This window comes from Tenebrio molitor, chromosome 6 (assembly GCF_963966145.1).
Source record: "Tenebrio molitor chromosome 6, icTenMoli1.1, whole genome shotgun sequence".
Classification (NCBI taxonomy): Eukaryota; Metazoa; Arthropoda; class Insecta; order Coleoptera; family Tenebrionidae; genus Tenebrio; species Tenebrio molitor.
In genome coordinates this window covers 5,785,311-5,807,034 of record NC_091051.1, presented here as the reverse complement: position 1 = coordinate 5,807,034, position 21,724 = coordinate 5,785,311, and the positions used below count along the sequence as shown (strand labels likewise).

General features: G+C 44.6%; 3 protein-coding genes across 6 annotated transcripts; all 3 read left to right on the top strand.

Annotated features, from left to right (window-relative positions):
• Positions 1-6: 6 nt before the first annotated feature.
• LOC138134204 (protein lava lamp-like) lies at positions 7-8,643 on the top strand. The gene is made up of 6 exons (XM_069052334.1): positions 7-152; positions 206-1,496; positions 1,548-1,649; positions 1,789-8,128; positions 8,179-8,345; positions 8,397-8,643. Exons 2-6 carry the CDS (start codon positions 215-217, stop codon positions 8,474-8,476), a joined length of 7,971 nt encoding a protein of 2,656 aa, XP_068908435.1. The 5' UTR covers positions 7-152; positions 206-214; the 3' UTR covers positions 8,477-8,643.
• Positions 8,644-8,789: 146 nt separating this feature from the next.
• Positions 8,790-15,393, top strand: Ac13E (Adenylyl cyclase 13E). 4 transcript variants are annotated; one of them, XM_069052348.1, is made up of 5 exons: positions 8,790-9,359; positions 9,997-10,339; positions 10,751-11,988; positions 12,045-13,042; positions 13,616-15,393. In XM_069052348.1, the coding sequence occupies exons 2-5, from the start codon at positions 10,071-10,073 to the stop codon at positions 15,341-15,343; spliced, it is 4,233 nt and encodes a 1,410-aa protein (XP_068908449.1). In that variant the 5' UTR covers positions 8,790-9,359; positions 9,997-10,070; the 3' UTR covers positions 15,344-15,393. The 4 variants fall into 4 exon arrangements, with proteins under 4 accessions (XP_068908449.1, XP_068908447.1, XP_068908448.1 ...); XM_069052346.1 differs by lacking the exon at positions 8,790-9,359 and adding an exon at positions 9,377-9,937; XM_069052347.1 differs by lacking the exon at positions 8,790-9,359 and adding an exon at positions 9,377-9,937 and having other exon boundaries at positions 9,986-10,339.
• Positions 15,394-18,375: 2,982 nt separating this feature from the next.
• Positions 18,376-21,497, top strand: LOC138134219 (zinc finger protein 502-like). The gene is made up of 8 exons (XM_069052382.1): positions 18,376-18,529; positions 18,672-18,992; positions 19,046-19,763; positions 20,160-20,311; positions 20,363-20,569; positions 20,617-20,871; positions 20,924-21,212; positions 21,301-21,497. The coding sequence occupies exons 2-8, from the start codon at positions 18,674-18,676 to the stop codon at positions 21,395-21,397; spliced, it is 2,037 nt and encodes a 678-aa protein (XP_068908483.1). The 5' UTR covers positions 18,376-18,529; positions 18,672-18,673; the 3' UTR covers positions 21,398-21,497.
• Positions 21,498-21,724: the final 227 nt, after the last annotated feature.

Below are 21,724 nucleotides of genomic sequence, written 5' to 3'. Positions count from 1 at the left end.
TTTATCTAATCTCTTTTGAAAATTATTGAAAATTACTAATTTTATCGCCCTGGGTTGGCACCGCTGATTTTAAATGGTTGACGTGTAATTCCAAGTGACAGGTACATAACAAACACTTTTTCTTCCAGTTAACATATTGCAACCAAAATAAGGTGAATAGTTTCGTTTTTTATGTGAATTTACGTAATCGGTGGTTCATTTGAAGGTAACAAACATGTGGAAGGGTCCTGATCAGGACCCAGGCGGAGGCCCCGATTCGGGACCGCCCCCCGGCTCCAGTCAAGAACTGTCTGATCTCAAAGACCAGTTTCAACAGCAACAAGTCCAAATAGCACAATTGAAGGAATTGCTTAGAAAGAGCGAACCCAGTAACGTCACTCAGGAGAAGGTTGATGAATACATGAATAGTTTATCAAAGCGGAGCGGAAGAGCGAAAAAACTGAAAAAGGATGATGACAACGGTGGCAAAAAAACCGTCGACATTCCGGCCAGTCAGAAAATCAGTCTTTTGAGGCAACAAGTGGAAGAAAACAAGGCCAGGTTAGCAGAAAGGGGTAAAAGTCAGAAGGGAATCGAAGAAATGGTGACACAATTAAAAGCGCAACTCGACGATTCACAGCAGTTAATTAGCCAAACGCCTCTGAATCTCTCTCTTCAAGATGCTAAAGTAGAGTATAGCGAAAATTCTAGCGCGCAAGAGCTGTATGTTGTATTACTGACTAAGGAAAAGCGCATCAGCGATCTTTTAGCTAAGGTGCAAAAGTTGGAATCTAGTGTGCTTGACTTGCAGGAAAATGTCAAAGAGAAGGATTCAGTGATTGATGCAAGGACTAAAGCTGTAACTTTGATGACTGAAAATTTGAGTAGGAAAGGTAAAACTACTCTGGATGCGCTAGATGAGACAAAAGAACAGATGAGGAAAATGCAGGAAAATTTTATCTCTCTAGAAGCTGAGATGAAGGCGCGCCAGATGAAACTTTTGGATGATTTGAGGCTGAAGAATTATGAAATTGCTGAATTACAAGAAGTCAATGGAAGTTTGGAGAAGAAGATTGATGAGTTTAAGGAGAAGAAGCAATGGGAAGAAGATGAAGTTCAGCATGATGTGTCAAATGAAGAACTAGAAACGTTGAAAGCGGAAAATGTGCGTTTGCAAGAAGCTGTATCCCAGAAAGACGTTAAAATTAAAGAATTGGAGAATAATTTGGATCAGTTAAGGCAAAAAGAAAGCGAGGACAAGGAAAATCAGGAAGTTGGTAAATTAAAGAAACAGCTGGAAGAGAGCAACAAGAACATGATCAAAGTCAAGGCTCAGCACAAAGCTAAAGTAAAAGAAATGACTAAAAAGATTGAAGCTTTCAAAAAAGTGAACGACGCGAATGCCGAAATCGTCAAATTGGAATCGGAAAACTGCCGCCTCAATCAGAAAGTTGCCGAGCTGGAGGAAGAAAAGGGAAGTCTACAGCTGAAACTGGTAGAATCTGATTCTGCTAAAGGTGAACCTGATTGGGCGAATTGTTTTGTTTTCATTAAAGATGTTGTTGCAGGTTCTGAGTTGACAGAACGCGAGACCGAATTGGAAACCAAGATCCAGGACCACGAGCGAATGCTGGAAGAAAAAGACAAGGTCATATCAATTTTAGAAGCTGGTGAGTTGTTTTTATTCGCCGAAAATTTGCTGTTGCTATTTTCTTGTATTTATCATGAATAAACAAGTGTTACGTTCTCCCGTGTTAAATGAGGACCGCAGGTCCGAGCCTTGAATTATCGATTTTTTTTTTCTGATAGAAATTGCCCGTGCGAAGACCGAAATCGATGTCCTCTCCGACAAACTGAACAGCCTTTCCCACTTGGAAAACGCCCAAGTCACAACCGAGATGGCGTCGATTCAGTTCGAGGAGCAGATGGACAGTCTCGAAAACGAAAAGAAGAAATTGATTATCGAAAACGAGAACACGGCCAAGGAAAAGGAAGAACTGTTGGAGACCGTCGAGCAACTGAAAAAGGAGAAACAAGAAATCGCCACGAAACTGGACCATTACATACAAGAGAACATGGAACTTATCGATAAACTTGAGAAATTGAGCGCCGAGAAAGTGTCATCGGCTGAAAGTATAGAGATCGTCGAGGGTCTCACCCAACAGGAGAAGCTCGAATTGGAAGCTTACCAGAAAAATTTGGACATGGTCGCGGGAAATTTGAAAGCGAGCGAAGAAAATTTGCCGCAGGTGGACTTGAATGAGAGTGTTAACGAATTGACGGAGGAAACGTCAGAGTTGTTGCAAAGAATCGAGTTGTTCACGGTCGAGAGAAGAGAAGTTATGGAGAAAATGGAACAGTTGAAACAGGAGAATAACCATCTGAATTTGAAGATAAAGGAGATAGAAAACAACAGAGACGTGTTGGCTGAGACGTACGAGCAGTTGCAGAGCGACAAAGAGATTCTCGATGCTAAGATAGAAAAAGTAGAGAACGAGAATGTGGATTTGAAAGAGAAATTGAATCAGGGTGGCGAGGATAATAAAGCGAGTGAAGAGCTTCAGACGAGATTGGACGAAGAATCGAAGAAAGGGAAAGAGTTGCAAGAGGAAATTTTGCTGAATAAGTCCATTATTGAAGAAAAGGAAAGAGACTTGGAGAATCTGAATAGTTTCGTGCAAAGTCTACAACAACAGTTGGAAGAAAGAAACAAGGAGAACACCCAACTTAACAATAGCATAATCGAACTCAACAGAAGCCTTGCTGATTTGGAGAATGACAATAAGAGTCTTCAAAACAAAATTGGTCAATTAGAAGAGCAAAAAGTCAAGCTGAGTGAGTTGATTGACAAAAACCAAGAAGAACTAGAAGCGGTCAGCAACACAGAATGGGAAAATCGCCGACTGCTCGAAAGTAAAGACAACGAAATCACAAAACTTATGAAAGAAAGGGATAATAACGAAAGCGTGATCCAAGATCTACAGCAAACGATTAAAGAGAAAGATGAGAAGTTCCACAAGATTAGTTCCGAACTGAAAGAAAAATATTTAGCGTTACAAAAACGACTGAACGAAAGTGCCGACAATTTACACAATTTCACCGACCCTCTACAAGCCAAGATCGAAGAATTGACTGGTAAAAATAAAGAACAACTGGAAAAGATGAAGAAAATCGCGGCCAATCTCAAGAAGAAGAACCAATCGTATCAAGAACTAGAAGAGAAATTCAAAGAGACGCAGAACCGACACGAAACAGAACTGAAGACTTCGTTGCAACAGTTGCAGGATTTGGAAACGGAAGTTTCGCGGTTGCAACAACAGTTGGGCGATAAAACGGAAGAGGTGAGGGTGTTGGAGGAGAAAAATGTGGACTTGCAGAACGTAATCACCGATTTGAAAGTGAAGGCGGACAAGAACAACGAGTTGAATCTGCAGCAGGAGTTGCTCTTGACCAGGGAGAACCTGGGAAGCGTGGAAAGTTCCCTGCAGGCGAAGATCCAAGAGTTGGAAATGATAATCGAGACTCAAGAGAGCGAGTTGAGCAAGTCGAGAGAACGCGTGACCAAATTGGAAGAAGGCATCTCGTTCGTGGAGGAGAGAAGGTTGAGCTTGGAGCGAAAAGCGGGAGAGTTGGGGGCGCAACTGGAAGAGAAAGAAATCACGTGCGAAGAGATGAGCAGAAGCGAAGATATGTTCGAGAAGAGATTGACCGCGTTGATTGAGCACGACGAAGCAATCGCGAGAAAGCTAGAAGAGGCGGTTTCGGAGAATCAAGAGTTGAACCAACAGAATCAGAAGCTCGGTGAGAAAAATGAAAAGTTGAAGAAGAAGCTGGAACAGATGGAAGAGAAGGTTCAAACGATGGAAGGACAACAGAATATCGTGGAAGAGCTGGAAACGCAGAACGAGAACATGAAGAAACAGATTCACGGTATGGAAAATGAGTTGAGAAATTTGCAGAATGAATATGACAAGATGGTGGAGGAGAGTAGAAACGATTTTGATAAGATTAACGGCGACTGGCAGACCCAGTTCGAGGAGATTTTAAATGAGAAGACCGAATTGATGGTGAAGTGCGAAAAGTTTGCGGAAGAGTTGAAGGAAATTTCCGAGAAAGAAATTGGATTCAATAATGAAATGATGGAATACAAGGAGAAACTGGAAAAGAGCGAGGTAGAGATTAAGAATTACGAAGAAAGAATGCAGGTGTTGTCGGTAGAAAAGGAAGAACAAAAACGTGAAGAATTAGAAAAGTTGAGGAAGGTAATCGAGGAGAAGGACGTCGAAATCGAGAATTATCGCCAACAGAACGAGTCGAAGAATCTGGCTTCTTTCTTCGATAATGTCGCTCCTAGTGAAGATACGAGCGTTGTCAACAAGCTCCAGGACGAAGTTAGTGCTTCCAAGATGAAAATCGAGGAGTTGGAAAAAATCATTCAGGATTTAAAGTTAGAAAAAACAGAGCAGGTGGCTGTGACTTCTGTAGTTTCCGAATCCACGGATGGTGGCGCTCAGAAAAACATTCCAACTTTCGTGTGGTCCAGTCAGGGTAGTAACGATCCTTTCGATTTTGTCGAACAAACGAAAGTAAGCGCGCAAGAGGCACCTCTTCCTCACCAACCCGTCGAGAACACGCAACAAGAATTGTTAGATAAGATAAAAACGCTCGAGTTTATGCTGTTCAATGTGGAGAAAGACAAAAACGAGACTCTTCTCCAGTGTCACGAACTGTCCAACGAACTCACTCGTTTGGTGTACGAGCGCCAAATGCCGCCCCAACCGGGCCTGGAATCGCAGATATTGCAAGAAAGCGACATCAGAGACACCCCCGACACTTGCAAGCAACTCCAACAGATCGAATTCGAGGCGACCAACCCTCCGGTGGTTTCTTCGCTCGAGGCCGGACCTGTCGTGGAAGAAGCGGTGCAAGCCAAGGAAGCCTATCTTTGTTACGCCGACGACAAAAACGAACCGAACGTTTCAACAATCGACTCGCAGGTCCTCTCCGAGGCCGACATCGTCGACACGCCCGACACTCGACGCCAACTCCAGAGCATCGAGTTCGAAGAGACCAAACCGGCGGTGAGTTCCGCAGATCGTCCGGTGAAAGAGGACCAGTGCAGTGCCAAAGAAGCGTACTTGTGCTACAACACGTTCGGGGAGAACGACGACGGATGGGGTTGGGGCCCCGAAGAGGGAAAACTCGAAGAGGAGCACGCCAAGAAAACCGAAAACACGGAAAGTCTCAAAGATAAAATTCGAGTTTTGGAAATGGAACGGGACAATCACCTGGAGGAAATCAAACAGTTGCAAATCAAATCGGGCAAGCTGATCAAAAAGTTGAAGGAGTTCAAGGCGAAGAACGAAGAGTTGAGTCAGAGTCGGAAGAAGTCGGAGAGTGATTTGTTCAGTCTGGACGATGCTATTCAAGAGGAATTGAAGTTGCAAATACTGCAGGTCGAGAAAAAATTGAAAGAAACGAGTGCGGAGCTGGAGAAGGAGAAGAATGAAAAGGCGGGGATTTTGAAGAGGGTTGAGGTGTTGACCGCCGCCAATGAACGCATAGTGGAGATGAAAGAGAAGCAAGATATAGAATTGTTAGGTTGGCAACAGAACTACAGAGAGGTGAACACCAAATTGGAACGTTTTGAATGGGGAGATGACGGTTTCACTTCAACAGAACGTTCTCAAGAGAAAGCGGTACCGGAAGAAAAGAGCGAAGGTCTCGAGGTTCTAAACAATAAAATACAAGAACTGAACGAAACGATCAAAGATTTGTCACTTGACAACGAAGAGTTGCAAGCCCTCCTGGAGGAACAGAGAAGACTAAGAATAGACGCCGAAAAATCAACTGTTCCCCTCGATTATTCGGAAGTTGTGAAGGACAAAGAGGCACTCACGGACCAGTTGAGACTGAGTGGAGAAGAAAAAAAACTACTTCAAGACCAAGTAAACGAATTGATTATAAGAAATTCAGAAATAAGCGAGAAATTTGGCATTGTCGAAAGACAAAATCAGGAACTTGCCGCGCTTACTGCGAATAAAGAAGAGATAATTGCGAGTTTGAATGATAAATTGAGTGCCACTGAAAAAGAAAAAGAAAGTCTTTGGATAGAATTGGAGGAAAAAAATGTGCAAATAAATTCTTTAATGGAGTCAGTCAGCGTTCAGAGCGTTGCGGCGCAGGAAAAAGAAGTTCTTGTGAAAGAGCTAGAAGAGAAGAGTGCTCAGATCGAGTCTTTGAGACTTACGATCGAGGCACAGAGCTCGGTCGAGGTCGAAAAGGAGAATTTGTTGAAGGAGTTGCAAGAGAAGAAGGCCCAAATTGACGCTTTGAGAGTTGCAATCGACGCACAGAGCTCCGTCGAGACGGAAAAAGAGATTCTGTTCAAGGAGCTGCAAGAGAAAAACGCTCAAATCGACTCCCTAAGAGAATCGGTGGACGGACAGATCGTCTCTTTGAGAGCAGAACTCGACAATCAGACACAATCGGCACAGGCGCTCCTCGAAGAAAAGAACATTTTGACGGAGAGTCTTGCCGCGAAAGACACGGAAATCGTAAGGTTGTCGGCAGCGATGGAACAGATGACCCAAGAGTGGCAGATGAGAATCGACCAAAGAGGGAACGACGTGGCCGAGAGCTGGAAACTCCACTTGGAATCTCGCGAGACGGAATTCGCCCAAATCGAGCAACTCCTCCGTAAAGAAATCAACGAACTCGAGGAGAAGACCAACGCCTTGGTCAACGAAAACAACGAGTTGCGGAAGAACGTCGACGCCGAAATAAGAAACGAAGTCGATCGGGTCGCCGCGTTGCAACAGCAGATCACGGATCGGCAACAGTACATAAACGAGTTGACCAGAACGCTGCAAGAGAAGCAAGGCGAGTTGGAGAGTCTTCGGTTGGAGTTTGAAACGGTGAAGAAAGAATTGGACGAAGAGAAGGCGATCGTGGATGCGGTTTTGAAAGTGGCGCACGAACAGTCGAGTCTGCCTGTTGTACGTAATAGCGACTCTCTGGTGGGAGTGTTTGGGGAAAAGCAAAATGTGATCGTTGCTCTGGAAGGGGAAGTGGAGGAAGTCAAGGCGAAGCTTGGTCGCTTGGAAGAGGATCGCGAGAAAAGTTTGGAGGAGGTGCAAAGATTGAACGGTCTTTTGGAAAGCCAGAATCAAATAGCGGCGAGTCTCACTGTCCAGATACAAGAAATGCAAAATTTGAAAGATTACGAAAACGAGAACGTACACAATATGCAGCAGAACCTCATCGACTACCAACAAGTAATCACCAACGTTAGTGCGCAACTTCAGGCGAAGGGGGCGCAGTTGGAAGAGAGAGACAGAGAAATTGCCAGTTTCAGACAGGCTCTAGAAGAGAAGCAGAGGGAGCATGATTATGCTTTGGAAAATCTGTCGCAAGAACACAAAACGACAATCAATGAAATGTCACAAGAGAGTGAAACTCTCAAGAGAAGATTGGTCGAGATTGAAAATCACTACGAAGAGGTGCTTCAAAGTAAAGATTCAGACTTGGAGGGTGCGCATCTAGAGTTGCAAAATCAGTCGGAATTTATGGCAAACAAGAACAAAGAACTGGAAGATCTTTCTTTACAGTTGAATGCCAAAACGGAGGAATGTGCAGACGTGCAACGCAGGCTCGACGAACAAACTGCAATGATGGACGAGGAAAATAAACAGTTGACGGAACTGAGAACAATTATCGAAGAACAAGTACTTAAAATTGAAGAGCTGAAGAAAGAACTGTTCGAGAAGAGCAACGATTATGACTCTCTGATTGCAGAAGTGGACATCAGTAGGACTAGTGTTAAAGAGAGTGAAGAATCGCCGAGTCAAAGAGTCGAACAAAACGAAGATTTGACGGAGCCCGTCAGCAGAGCCGAGCTCGATTTGGCTCTCTACATGCTCCATCAGAGAGACGTACGTTGTGAGGAATTGACGGTGGAACTGACCCAGTTGTTGGAAGAAAGGGACACTCTTCAGCTGAGACTGTCGAACGTGCTCAGAGAAAAAGAAGAGCTGGGAAGGAGGGCAAAGGAGAGCGACGAGGCTCAAGCGAGTTCTTCGAGCGGAGGGGCCGTGCCGAAAGTGAAAACTGAAGTGGCCGTCGACGCTTTGGATCCTTTGACTACAAAGTAAGTGTACGTGAGGGGTGTGTCGAGCGCGTGATCGATCGAATTTGTAGGTTGTCCGAGCTGAAGAACGTGGGATACAAGAAAGACAAGACGATACTGGACGAACAAGAATTGAGGCGATTCCAGCAGATGTCGATCATGCAGCAACACAGAGATGCCGCCTCGAAACTGCCACCAGAGGCCGCCGCACGACTGGTCGACGCCAGCTATACGCTATGTAAGTTTCTGTAGGTGTGATCCCGGGAAGATTTTGATTGATCTGTTTTAGCCCGCGACGTGCAAAGTCCGTCTAAAGTTTTACTTAACTGGCTCTGGGGGAGGAGTACACCCAAAGTTAATAATATATAGTCGAAAATGTGCCTAAAAATCTTTTTAACGTGTTGAGTGTAGCGTGATAAGGTTAAAATGGTTGTTGTACAGGAACTTTTTGTAAAATTTGTAATATAAAAAGAAGATGTCTGCATTTATTGTATAAATAATAAAAAGTGTGCTTGAGCAATAAACTATTTATAGTACCGCTCCTGGCTGACTTGATTATTTTTGTGGCGACTTGAAGGAGTGAAAAAGTATAAACAGCATAATAAATTTAATAAGAAATTTAATAAAATTAATTTTAGATTTAACGTGTGGTTTATGCAATAAAGAACATTTTTTTAGCGCAGATGGGAGGCTAAAAATAGCTGGCAAGAATATATTCGGCAAATAAAATGCAAATGTGCATCACAATCACGATTGAATAACGAGTTAAGCCACGGTTATTATCTTTCGATTTATTAACTGCAATCAAACACTCGAGTCGAGTACTGGTAGTGAGTACCTTTATTGGATTTATCTTATCGGCGTTCGTGACCCCCATTTAATTGGCACGAATTAAGCGAAATTGGATTCACATTTTTACAGACGAATCGGACAAACAGCGTCGAACCTTTTACTCGGATGAATATTTTAATACATATGAATGTTTACAGCGAATCTGTTTACCGACTCTATAAAAGTGAGTAGTTAAATTGATCAATCTCATCACGGAAAAGCAGTAAAAGTGTAAACAGACCATACAAAAATATATCCGCAATAAACTCGTCCGTCAGTCCGCGCACCGCAGCCGGGACTCCCTGTATAATCTCAAATCGGCTAATTCATATAATCATGACGCTTTGTGGCCTTCTAAACCTCGCCAAAGAGTAGCATTACATAAACTCGAAAGCTCATTATCGTCGAAAATTCCACAGTGGTAAGTTTATCGCACGTAAAGTTAAGAGCGCCCTCTGTAATCGAGCGGAATTCGAGCGCGGGACGCGTTGTCGTGTGTGGCACTACGCCCGATCCGGTCCTGCGTTTTAGCAATAATCGTCAATTAAACTGAGGTCGATTGTGTCATAATGACAGTCGGAAGTCGTTAAGCGAAGCCTTTCGCGGTTTATTTGCTCGGATGGGGCCGTGTTGACCGTGTGACGTCACGGAAGCCCATAAATTACGTCCCCATTTATTTGTAGTACGCTCCTGCGCTGACGTTCGCCAGACGGGAGGGGGGACTGTCATATGTCAATCAAGTGTGTTGCGTTGATCCGTCAATTTGGCCCGCCTCCTGTCAACTTTCTAATTGGAACACATGTTTGAATTTTTTACAATAGTCCCAGTGCAGCTCCTCCGGCCCTGTTTATCGGAATAATTATGAAAATTAGCAGCGAATCCGCGAAAAGCGCAAGACAAACAACGGTGTTGACACACAGCGGTAATGTTTGATTTAGATTATAAACATGTTCCTCCTATTCATGACGAGGGTGTACTCCAACATATGCATTCAAAATGGTAAATGAAATGTAAACACGCCGGCCCGACACCTCCTTATCTCACCAGCTTTGTTACAGAATCCTTAAACACCAAGATAAAATCGTCGACGATGTGTTCTTAACAAACAAACTCCGGTTTTCGCCGTTTCACAATGACTTCCGAAAAGAGACCCTCGTCGGTGACCTACAGGTCGGAGACGGACCACCCTTCCGACGACGAGAACGCCCAAATTTCTCTCGACCCGCAGTTGCAACTCTACCTGGCCCAGGTCTCTGAGCAGAGCGGCTGCTGGGGCCGATTTTTTCCCATTCCGTTCGAGCGAGCCGCGCAAAAGTCCTGGTGGGATCCCACATTCGACTCTGAAATCCTAGAGGAACAGTACAAAAGGAGCTCCAGTTCGCACAGCAGGTTCAAATTCAGGTAGGCACCTCCCACAAATCAACTCTAGTAACACCGAGTCGAAGTCCTCACATTTTCAAAGTTGCGCAAAAAGTGCCCCAAAAAGGCCAGCCTTGTGCAATGGCTTTTTTCACCTCATCCAGGTGGCGTTGGCTCTCGTGCGAAATTATTAACCACTCACCGTTTCATAATCGTAAAATACGAAATAACGTCAAATTCGACCCACAAATGCATTTTCAAAAAAGAAAATCAAACTTGTACTTGACATATTTGACATTTTTCGAAGTTTCACATTTTGGCCACCAGAGGGCCAGAATGATCTGCAAGAGTCCTTTCGTATTTTAAAGACGTGTTAGCCTCCTTGAGACTAACTTCGGCTCGGTCTTACATCAAGGACGCTGCAATTCGTGACACTAATAGGACCTTTGGCAGGTATGCATTATGGTACATGTTGCTAATTTCATTCTCGTGGCTGGTGTACTTCCTGGTGACCGGCATAGTTTCGAAGACCAATCACTGGCCGACATTGTGCGCAGTCCTGGGGGTGTTGATGCTGCTGGTGGCGATATTCCTAATCATGACTTACACCGAGGTCTACAACAAACACATGCTGCTCATGTCTCTGATTGTGGCTTTCATCCTGTGCATAATCAATCTGTCGTTTGTCGTGTTGGTACCTATGAAAACGGACCCGCTCAGTTTCCCCACCACATCAGACATAAGTCCCGTGGGGCACTTCTCCATTTGCATCGAACTCCTGATGGTGATTTACACTTTGATCCCGCTCAAACTCTACATGAGCATCACGATCGGAATTTGCTACTCGTCGGCGTTCGAAATTCTAACGCACTGTCTCCAGAACCAACCGTTCGACGCCTCCACCATCACGGTCCGGCTGTTGTCGCACATTTGCATCCACCTGATCGGGCTCCACATCCTCATCATGACCAACGTGCGCATGAGGAACACGTTCATGAAGGTCGGGCAGAGCTTGCTGGTGAGGCGCCAGCTCGAATCCGAGAAGAAGCTGAAGGAGAACATGATCCACTCGCTGATGCCGTCCAGCGTGGCGGATTGGTTGCTCAACGAGGAGGAGACCTTCACCAAGAGCGACCAGCGCAACTCGGACCCCGAGACCAACGACATCCGCTCGCTTTTTCGTCCGTTCAACATGAATCGAGTGGAAAACGTGAGCATCCTCTTCGCCGACATCGTCGGCTTCACCAAGATGGCCAGCAAGAAGAGCGCCGAAGAACTGGTGGAAATTCTTAACAACCTCTTCCAAAGATTCGACCACTTGTGCAAGTTCCACAATTGCGAAAAGATCTCGACGTTGGGGGATTGTTACTATTGCGTCTCGGGGTGTCCGGAACCGCGCCCGGATCACGCCAAATGCTGCGTGGAAATGGGGTTGAGTATGATCCAAGCGATCAAACAATTCGAGCAAGAGAAAAACGAGGGGGTCAACATGAGAGTCGGGGTGCACACGGGGACGGTCTTGTGCGGGATCGTCGGCACGAGGAGGTTCAAATTTGACGTTTGGAGCAACGACGTCACTCTTGCTAATCGCATGGAGTCCACGGGGAAACCCGGCACGGTGCACATATCGGAGAAGACGTGCGAGTTCCTCCAGGACATGTACCTGTTCGAGGAGGGAGAGCCAGTTCTAGGTGAGGTAACCAGAATGTAGTACGTAACTGGATTATTGTTTCTTGTTTGTTTTTAGGACTGAAAACGTTTTTTATTCTTGGTAGAGTCGGGGATCGGACGCCATCGTACAGCGGCAGTTTTCGCGCTGAAGGCAGACAAAAGTACACCAACTCGCTGCAGCTGTTCGTGTCGCCGCCGACGTCGTCGCCGTCCATGTCGCCCCAGTCCAGGCCTCGCGTCCTCTCCTGCGACACCACTCACATCAAGGCCGCTCACAATCCGAACATGCTGTCGCCGGACGTCTGCAAGATCAAAGCGAGCAGCCTGCCGAGCATCCTCGACTCGGAAAACGAACAAGAAGGCGATAATTGCAAAGAAAGCGCTGACTGTGATAACGTGAAAACGCCAACTTCGACCGCCAGCTCGGGCAAGTACACCGTGAAACTGAAGAGCTGGAAGATACCGAAATTCCTCCGGAAAGCCGAAGGTAAAACCGACCTGGAGATCGACCAACAAGTCCCGTCGAATTCGGAGGACAGAATATCGACGTCCGGGGGCTACCAGCAAGTGCCGACGATAATCGAAACGTCGAACGTCTCCAACGGCAAAAAGAAAGAATCCTTTATTAGCGTCACCGACGCGGACGACGACAAACGCAGCAGTATTTTTTTGGACGACCCCAGGGACACCATCGACGTGAAATCGTACATAAGTCAGTCGAGGAGCGACGTCGGACAATACGACTACTCCCCGGGGGAGCTGAACCAGTTCATGAGAACGGGGAGTTATCGATCGCAGTACGGGAGGTCCCCGAACGAGTTCTCGTTTCTGCAAAGGGCGGGGAGCAATCGATCTAGACGCGGACGGTCGCCCAACTTTGACGTGTTCCCGCGGGAGAGGACGACGAGCGCTAGCGTCACAGTGGGCAACACCGAAAGGGGGAAAATCTCCTTGGAGGTTCCGGGGAGGCTCACTAACATTTCGCTCCTGGACGACCACTTCGCGGCACAGTCGGTACACAGCAGGAAAGACTCGGGGATCAAGAGCAACAGTCGCAGGAGCAGCGTCCAGCAGGTAGGGGCACAGTATTGCCGTCAATCAGTACGGACAGCTCCTTGAAGTTTTGTGAGCATGTGTAAATACAATATGGAGTCGGTCTGGCGGTATTTCGCTGGAAGGCTTCCAGATGACGCCAGAAAATACGCAGAATAAAAATCTGAGTATTTTCTTCGGTGCAAATGTCTAGTATAATAGGATCTAATGGATTGATTTGTACTAGTACGGATGTAATAAATTATTTTACCCTCGTAATTAATGTGATTTTCGGAAAATTATATTATTCGGGATCTTTCTGGTTCAAAGGGAGGGAAGGAAATCTCTTTAATAGTATTTTGTTACTATTAAAATTAATTCAAGCAAAATTTTTATTTGACTGGATTATCGAACAAAACCAAATCGGGCAAAGAAAATTCGCAATGTGCACAATCACAAAAAATGATCGTTGCGCCACCATCGGGCAACGTAAAAAGTATCGCCAGATTAGCATCACACGTGCAAAAAAGCTGCTATCAAGGACAAGCTAGGTGTCTCTACTGATTGATGGCGTGAACAAAAGCGGACCGGAGACTGAACAAGAGTTTGTTGCAGCTCGACAACACACTTCCCAATTCAGACATGCTGCAACACCGAGTCTCGGGTTACTACACATCGAGTCACAGCACGGTGAGTTCCCCCCAATACTCCGTGCGGAAGCCGGGCCCCTTCTTCGACAAATGGGGCGCCTGCATCCAACACTTGCGAAAACAATCAGACCGTCAATTAATCAAGTGCGTACAAGAAAACTCCAAGTCGAGAGGTTCCTATTTTATCAAACCGCAGTTGCGGAAGTTGTCGCTGTTCTTCAAGGACGGACAGATGGAGCAGGATTACCGCGCCAACGTCCACTCTCTCGAGCAGCCCGACTCCATCCTGACTCTGGCCAACTCGAAATTCAACACTTACTTCGACGTTTGCGTTTCCAGTCTAGCCTTCGTCATCGTGTCCGTCTCGCTGTGGCTCCTGTACGGCCACACCACTCTGTGGCTGGTGATGTCGTCGTTTTTCGTGGCCGTGCAGGCTCTGGGTTGGGCGTTGTGCTCGAAGCGCGTCGTCGAGTGCTCGGACAAGTGTCTGGGCTGCGTTTCACGCTTTTACAGGTGGAACATGTTCGGCGCCGTCTTGGTAAGTCTGCCTCTGGTGACCGTCCTGATAAATTTCTGCACGAAGGTGTTCACCACGTCCGAAACGTCGAACTATCTGTACACGTATTTGCTGTTCGTGGGGGTGATCCACTTTTGCAACTTCACCCAGCTGAACTGCTGGATGAAGAATTTCCTGGCGGTGTTGTTCGCCGCCATTTTCATTCCGCTGTTCCTCAACGGGACTTGTTCGAATTTTTTCGTCGAAACCAAGGAGAAGAACGTCGAGTTGAATCCGATCGTGGCGATACTCGACGACGCCAACAAGACCCAGTCGAACCGCTACGACGACAGTCTGGAGCACTACAGTTTCCTGTACAAATCCGAGATCCTGATGGACCTCTTCCTGCTGTTGGTGCTCGTTTGTCTGCTGAATCGCGAGTTCGAGATCGGCTACCGGTTGAGTTTCCACGCCAACTACGTCTCCAACCGGGACAAGATCAACGTGCAGAACCTGAAGACCCAAGCCGACTACCTGATCTACAACATCGTACCTGAACACGTGGCCGACCAGCTGAAGCGCAACGCCAAGTACTCGGAGAACTTCAAAGACGTGGGGATCATATTCGCGAGCATCGTCAACTTCAACGAGATGTACGACGAGAGCTACCTGGGCGGGAAGGAGTACTTGAGGGTGCTGAACGAGCTGATCGCCGACTTCGACGAGTTGCTCGACCGCGAGGAGTTCGAGAGCGTCGAAAAGATCAAGACCATCGGGAGCACTTTCATGGCCGCGAGCGGGCTCAACTCGGAGACGCGCCAGAAGCAGACCGACCCCCACGACCACCTCTACGCCCTGATGGACTTCGCCCTCGAGATGCAGAACGTGATCAGCGACTTCAACCGCGACCTCCTCGAGTTCAACCTGATCCTGCGCATCGGCTACAACTTCGGCGACGTGACCGCGGCGGTCATCGGCGACACCAAGTTGTACTACGACATCTGGGGCGACGCCGTCAACATCGCCTCGAGGATGGACTCGACCGGCGTCAACGGTCACATCCAGGTCGGCGAGAACTGCCTCAAGGTGCTCGAGGAGAAGTACGCCTTCCAGCCGCGCGGCTCGGTCTACGTCAAGGGCAAAGACAACATGAACGTTTATCTGTTACGCCACAAGAAACCCGAAGGGGAACCGTAGGAGCTTAGCGTTGTTGCCGTTTAGTTTCATTGTGCCTGCAAAGTTGCATTCCATAAGCTGCTTCTAGCTAAGAGTGACCAAAAGTGTAGCCTTAAACGCTCACCGGAAAGTAGGTGTTTGTCGGCGGAAGGAGACCCGCTTTTTGGGGGATTTTATTAGTCTAACCAAAGAGGTGGTGGCGTGATCGGATAGGGTCTATACGAGCCAACAAAAACCGTCCAGTCGAAAATTGCCAACAAACAAAATGGACAGACAATAAAATCGAGTCGCGCACGCACGCACATTTTACGAAACCCGAGAGTGATTTCTTTTCGGACTTGACGGTTTTTGGGAGTCCCGCTTAGTTGTTTAGATGTGATCGTTGGCCGCTTTTTCCGGATAGTTTTTCTTCGTTTTCGCCGCCCCACCAATCCGTCGCGCCACCGCCGACGAGTTTTACTGTAAATATATTATCTAATCATCGTTCGGACGTCGAATCGCCTCGTATTAGGGTTGCCAGATCTGCATTGACTGAAATCGGGACAGCAATAAAACAGTGAGAGGGGGAGGGTGGTTCAAAACATATGTTACCTATTGTTATAAGTACGAGTATATACAGTGAGCGGCAAAAGTATGGAATAAATTCCTTAAAAATTAAACAACATTTTTTTCAAAAAAATCTTGGGACAGGTCAATTATAGTTTATAAAAATACATGTTTTAGTATCAAAGAAAATTCCAAGCAGTCATTTGTTTTCGAGTGATGACGTCATCGATAGTTTTTTTAAATGGAAACCCCCTATTTTTTTTATTGATTCTGATATCCCTTATAATTGTCTAAATGACAGTGTATTTATGTATTTATCTTACATAAGGAAATTTTTGAGAAAAAAAAAATTTGGAAAAAATCAATTTTATAACTAACAAAAACAAGTCAAAAAAAGTAGGTAAGTCAAATGTTACACTCAATTTCATTCGTATGTGTTATTTGTTTTACAAAACGTTTAAGAAAATGACTCATTTATCAAAAACACAACGTATAGAAATTTTAATTTTGATTGGGTGCTGGGATAAAACTAAAACAGGGGGAATTTCTTCATAAACTTGCTTATTGGCAACAAGCTGGGGGATGCCAATTCAAACATTTAATTCCATAATTTTAAGTACTTACTAACACAGTTTTTGACTTGTTTTTGTTCGTTATAAAATTAATTTTTTCGAACTTTATTATTTTTTTTCTCAAAAATTTCCTTATGTAAGGTAACAAAATTTTTATACTGGCGTTTAGACAATTAAAAGGGCTATCAAAATCAAGAAAAAAAATAGGGGGTTTCCATTTAAAAAAACTATCGATGACGTCATAACTCGAAAACAAATGACTGCTTGGAATTGTATTTTATATTAAAATATGTATTTTTATAAACTAAAATTGACCTGTCCAAAGATTTTTTTGAAAAAAATTTTGTTTAAATTTTAATGAATTTATTCCATACTTTTGCCGCTCACTGTATTTAAAATATTTACTCAGCAGCTCCAACATAAACTGGATAAAAATCACTTTTGTGTGGTTGTATGCACTGCGAGTAAACTAACCAAACCATAGGTGCGCACTGCACAATGCGCATTAAATAGTTCAAAATAACACTACAAACTACTTGAGTACGCCGAAAGTGAAAAATCGGGACAAAAAGATGTCCCCGCGACATACGTTCGGGACACGGGACTTCAGTCCCATAATCGGGACAATCCCGATTAATCGGGACGTCTGGCAACCCTACCTCGTATCCATTTTGCGCGCTACCAAAGAATGGGTTGGGGATCGATCCGGCGGGGGCGATTCTCGTCCGGACACTCCACTTTTAACTTGGAGAAACGTCGATCTGGTCACAGGTCGAGGAGCGAAGCGCTCCGTTTCCATCCAATATTCGAATAGGTTTTTGGAGATTTTTAACAGGTTTTCGAAATAACTGTGATAATCTACTTCTCAATTAGTGATTTTAGCTGTAGAAAGGCCCTAATTGATTCGTTTTCTTAAAAATGCGCAAGAGAGGACAAACACCTAATTGTATTTCTTGCCAATAAGTACAAATCCGATTTGTAAAATTCCGTGAGGTGTGCGGACGTATTTTATACTCATTATTATTTTATATACAGTAATTTTATATTTGTAAGAATTCGGATGTATACCAAAGAGAATGGAATTTTATTATATAAAATGCTTGGCAAATTTGATGTTAGACTGACGACGAGAGAACGCATTGTCTTTACCTCATTATAAATTTGACCAATTGAGGACCATGTAAAAATCATTGTGATTAGTTTTCGTTTTCTTTTTATTCGTAGTTGTGGAGCTTCCAACTGACCGGGACGATTTTATGATTTGTTGTTTTTAGATAAAATCACCGGCTAGATGGAAGCGAAAGCCCATGTAACGTGAATAAATTGTATATGATATTACGCGGTAGCTTTAAAACAATAATAACTAGCTTATTTGTTAGTGGAGTTCCTAACATTGTTTTATTAATTTTTTAAAAGAATGTATTTGCCGCCAGTGGTCGTTATATCTTTATTCCGTTAATTTTAACGTATATTTGTTTTTATTAATATGAAGTTGTATTTATTTATTGAGTTGTGTACATAGTCAAAGTTTTATTTAACTTGCATCCCGTAAAGTGCCTTCTATCATTTCAATTGTCTGATTGATATTTCGTTCAATTCGTAACAAAGTTTTAATAGATATGTTTGTGCACCGTCCTATCATGTATAATACTGATATTATATCTCAATAAAACAACCTGTAATTTATGAATTATTCTTTTTTACATGTATCAATGTTTTTACCCTTAAAACAATAACATAACCTCCATTACGAAATTCAAATCAAAAACTGGTTTCATAACGTTGAAAAACTACGTGTTCCGTAATGTTCACAATAAATCCTAAAAAAACCGAATTCAGTCGACGGCACAATTTTGTGTTGCAAAATCTGCAAAAAGCGTTGAATCAAAAAGTCGAATTTACGAAAAATGATTCAATCGTCCGCCATTTTGGCATCGAGGGCGCAAGTGCACTTCCGTTTAATGTCCCACTGTTGTCAGTTTTCGCTGTGTCGATGTGATTTAAGTGTAATATTACAAATAATAATGAAAACTACGCCGTTATATCCACAATAAAGCATTCAGCGGTGCATTCAGAATAAAAACCGAAGGTACTGTAACGTCTATTCGGATAGGAAGCCTGATTTCTTTGTCGAGCAAAAGCAGAAAATCGGCGACCTTGAAACGTCGTGTCAACACTATCAATCGCCATTTCCGGTGCGGCGCGAATTTTGAACGGGATTTAATTTTCAGAAATGGAAAATGCGGAATCGGGTCCCGAACTGTTGGAAAACGTTGTGATCAACGACGTGCCTACTCCGCAGTACATGATCCAAAGACTGCCCGAGAATTCGCAACTGTTAGGAACGGAATTGTTGCAGCACCACAATGGGCTCGTGGTGGACCTCGCGGCGACCGATTTCATCCCGGTTCCGTACGCCTCCGAAGCCCTGTTGTCGCAGGATTTGACCGAGGAAGACAGAAATTTAGCGGCGGCTCTGGTGGCGGTGCAGCTGAGCCAACAGCAGCTTCACGAAGCGTCTTTGCCGTCGTTGGTGCAAAACGCAGGTTTAGGTATAAAATAATCACGTTGAAAAAAGTAGAGCGCGAGCAGAGTGTGTTTGTAGAAAATAAGATTCTGGAAGAGCAGCAACTCATACTGACTGACAAAGAAGCGACTATCAACAATGGCTACTTGCAAATAGTGGGTTCTGAAAATATCTATGTTGAGAAACAAGCTGTCACTAAAATGATCAACAATCGGTACGTGAACGTGACGCAAAGTTTCGCCACGTCGGAGAAGTCCGAGGACGAAAAGCGAGGCTCCGACGGGGACCAGAGGACCTCCCGGAAAAGTCTTCCTCACAAGAAACGCATCTCTCGCAAGCTTAAGAAACAGAACGTCATCAAAATCCAGTGCAATCTGTGTGAACAGACATTCACATCGAGCGACGACTTTGCTCAACACGAAATTTTATGCCAAACCACCATCACACCAGTTCACAACACGGCCTTCTCTTGTCAGATATGCAACGCCAATTTCCAGGACCAACTGCGATTTTTCGAACACCTCAAGTCTCACTATGAACCCAACCACGTGACGCCCTCTCAAGTCGAGAAGGTCGAAGTGGACACGGAAAAAGACAACATCTTCTCCACCCTCCTCAACCTCACGTGCATCCAGTGCAACAAGACATTCCGGCGGCAGAAAGCTTTTGAAACGCACATGAAGGAGATACACCACAAAGAGGAACTGAACGAGTTCAGCGAGACGGAAGATTTGATGGAGGGGATCAACGTGGTCGTGGACCACGACGCAAACTCGGATAACGACACCAAAGCATGGTGGTTATTGATAGTAAAGATTTTTTCATGTTCGTTTCCTGATATACATAACCGGGAAAGCGGTATATAACTAAATATATAAACTTTCCGGGTTATATACCTAACTTGACATCTGTCAAAGATAACCTCAAAATTTACAATTAATTAATGTTTTTTAAGACTGCCCGAACGAACACGAAAAACGTTATTCAATATTCGTGCGCTGTCACTTTTCAGGTATTCGGCCTGTTTTGCATCACTCGGCTGACACTTCGTGCCTCATACCTTAAAAGTCACTTTTCAGGTATTTGGCCTGTTTTACATCACTCGGCTGACACCTCGTGCCTCATACCTGAAAAGTGATCTGACAGCGCTACTCATGAAAATAACTATTCCACAAGTAAGAGCTTCTTGCAGGTATCGAGAAGACGAACTGCACCAGACCGAAGAGGATCTGAAGGAGTTGGAAGCAGAAGAGCACGTCTGCCACATCTGCAAGCAACCCTTTCCTTTGAGGGCCATCTTGTTGCAACATTTGGTGACTTGCAGAGCCGACACCGGAAATACAGGTGCTTTACGGCCACGCGTCTAACTTCACTCGTTACCGTTTGAAATTGTAGAGCCCACAGCGCCCTCTCTGGTCAAGCGTAAAAACAAAAAGAAAGGGACTATGCACTGTAGAGAATGTGATAGGGTGTTCACCCACAGGAACTCTCTCGTGTACCACATGAGGAGCCACAGCGGGATCCGACCCCACCAATGTGACCAATGCGGCAAAAGTTTCTTCGCATCCAGCGCCCTCAAAGTCCACTTGCGGCTGCATTCAGGTTGTTTCGTCGCGTTTCTCGTCGACAACTATAATTTTTATCCACAGGAGACAAGCCCTACCACTGCGAGGAATGCGGCAAGGACTTTCGCCAATGGGGCGACTTAAAATACCACATGACCTCTCTACATTCGAACGAAAAACAGTTTCAGTGTGAATACTGCGGTAAGGACTTCGCCAGGAAGTACTCGTTGATCGTTCACCGCCGGATCCACACTGGAGAGAAAAATTACAAGTGCGAGTTCTGCGCGAAGACCTTCAGGGCGTCGTCGTACTTACAAAACCACAGAAGGATTCACACGGGTTTGTGATTCCGCGACGTTTTTAAATGATTTTTGAATGCGTTTTTGCGTAGGTGAGAAGCCTCACGAATGTGGGATTTGCGGCAAGCCGTTTAGAGTCAGGTCAGACATGAAACGTCACCAGAAAACACACTCGAAACGGACAGTTTCCGGGAAACCCCTGAGATACACGACACCAGTGCAATCTACTGAAAAAGTGATTAAAACGGAAAACGGAAGTAACTTGTCTGAAGACGTTTACGAATTGAAACTGAACGTCGAAGAAGCCGACAATCCGGCATCAGGTCACATTTTAGGTTATGATCAAGACCAGATGGAAACGGTTAGAGATGGAGGCACCTTGTATGTTATGATCAGTTAATTTTTTTTGTTTTTTTTGCAACGTTGATTTAAATTTATTTTTCATTGTTGATTATTTGTTTGTTTCAAGGTATCAAGGACAACAGTTACTTTTAGTTAGTTATTCCACGGATATTCCCATCAGAAGTGTGGATTCATCCTCAACATGGATTCAAACCGGTTCTTGATCTCTTAAATGATTTCTAAATTTTTCAACTTTTTTTAATATTTGATAAGTTTATACAAAGTGTATTTTCATAAATTATATATAATTTCTACTGAAGCAAATTTGAATTACCCGCCCCATTGTTGACATCTTCGGCCTTCGGTCGGCATAACCCCAAAATCGAAGTCGTCGATTAGAAGGGATTAGATGAAAAAATGTCGATTTATTACAGCGGTACGTTCTCCCGATCGGCGGGGGCGATTAGTGCCATAATGAAACAATTAAAAATGGTGAATCTAAAACCTGTGAAAAAAATTAACGTCCAATTCGACCCTTTTCACCCGAACGC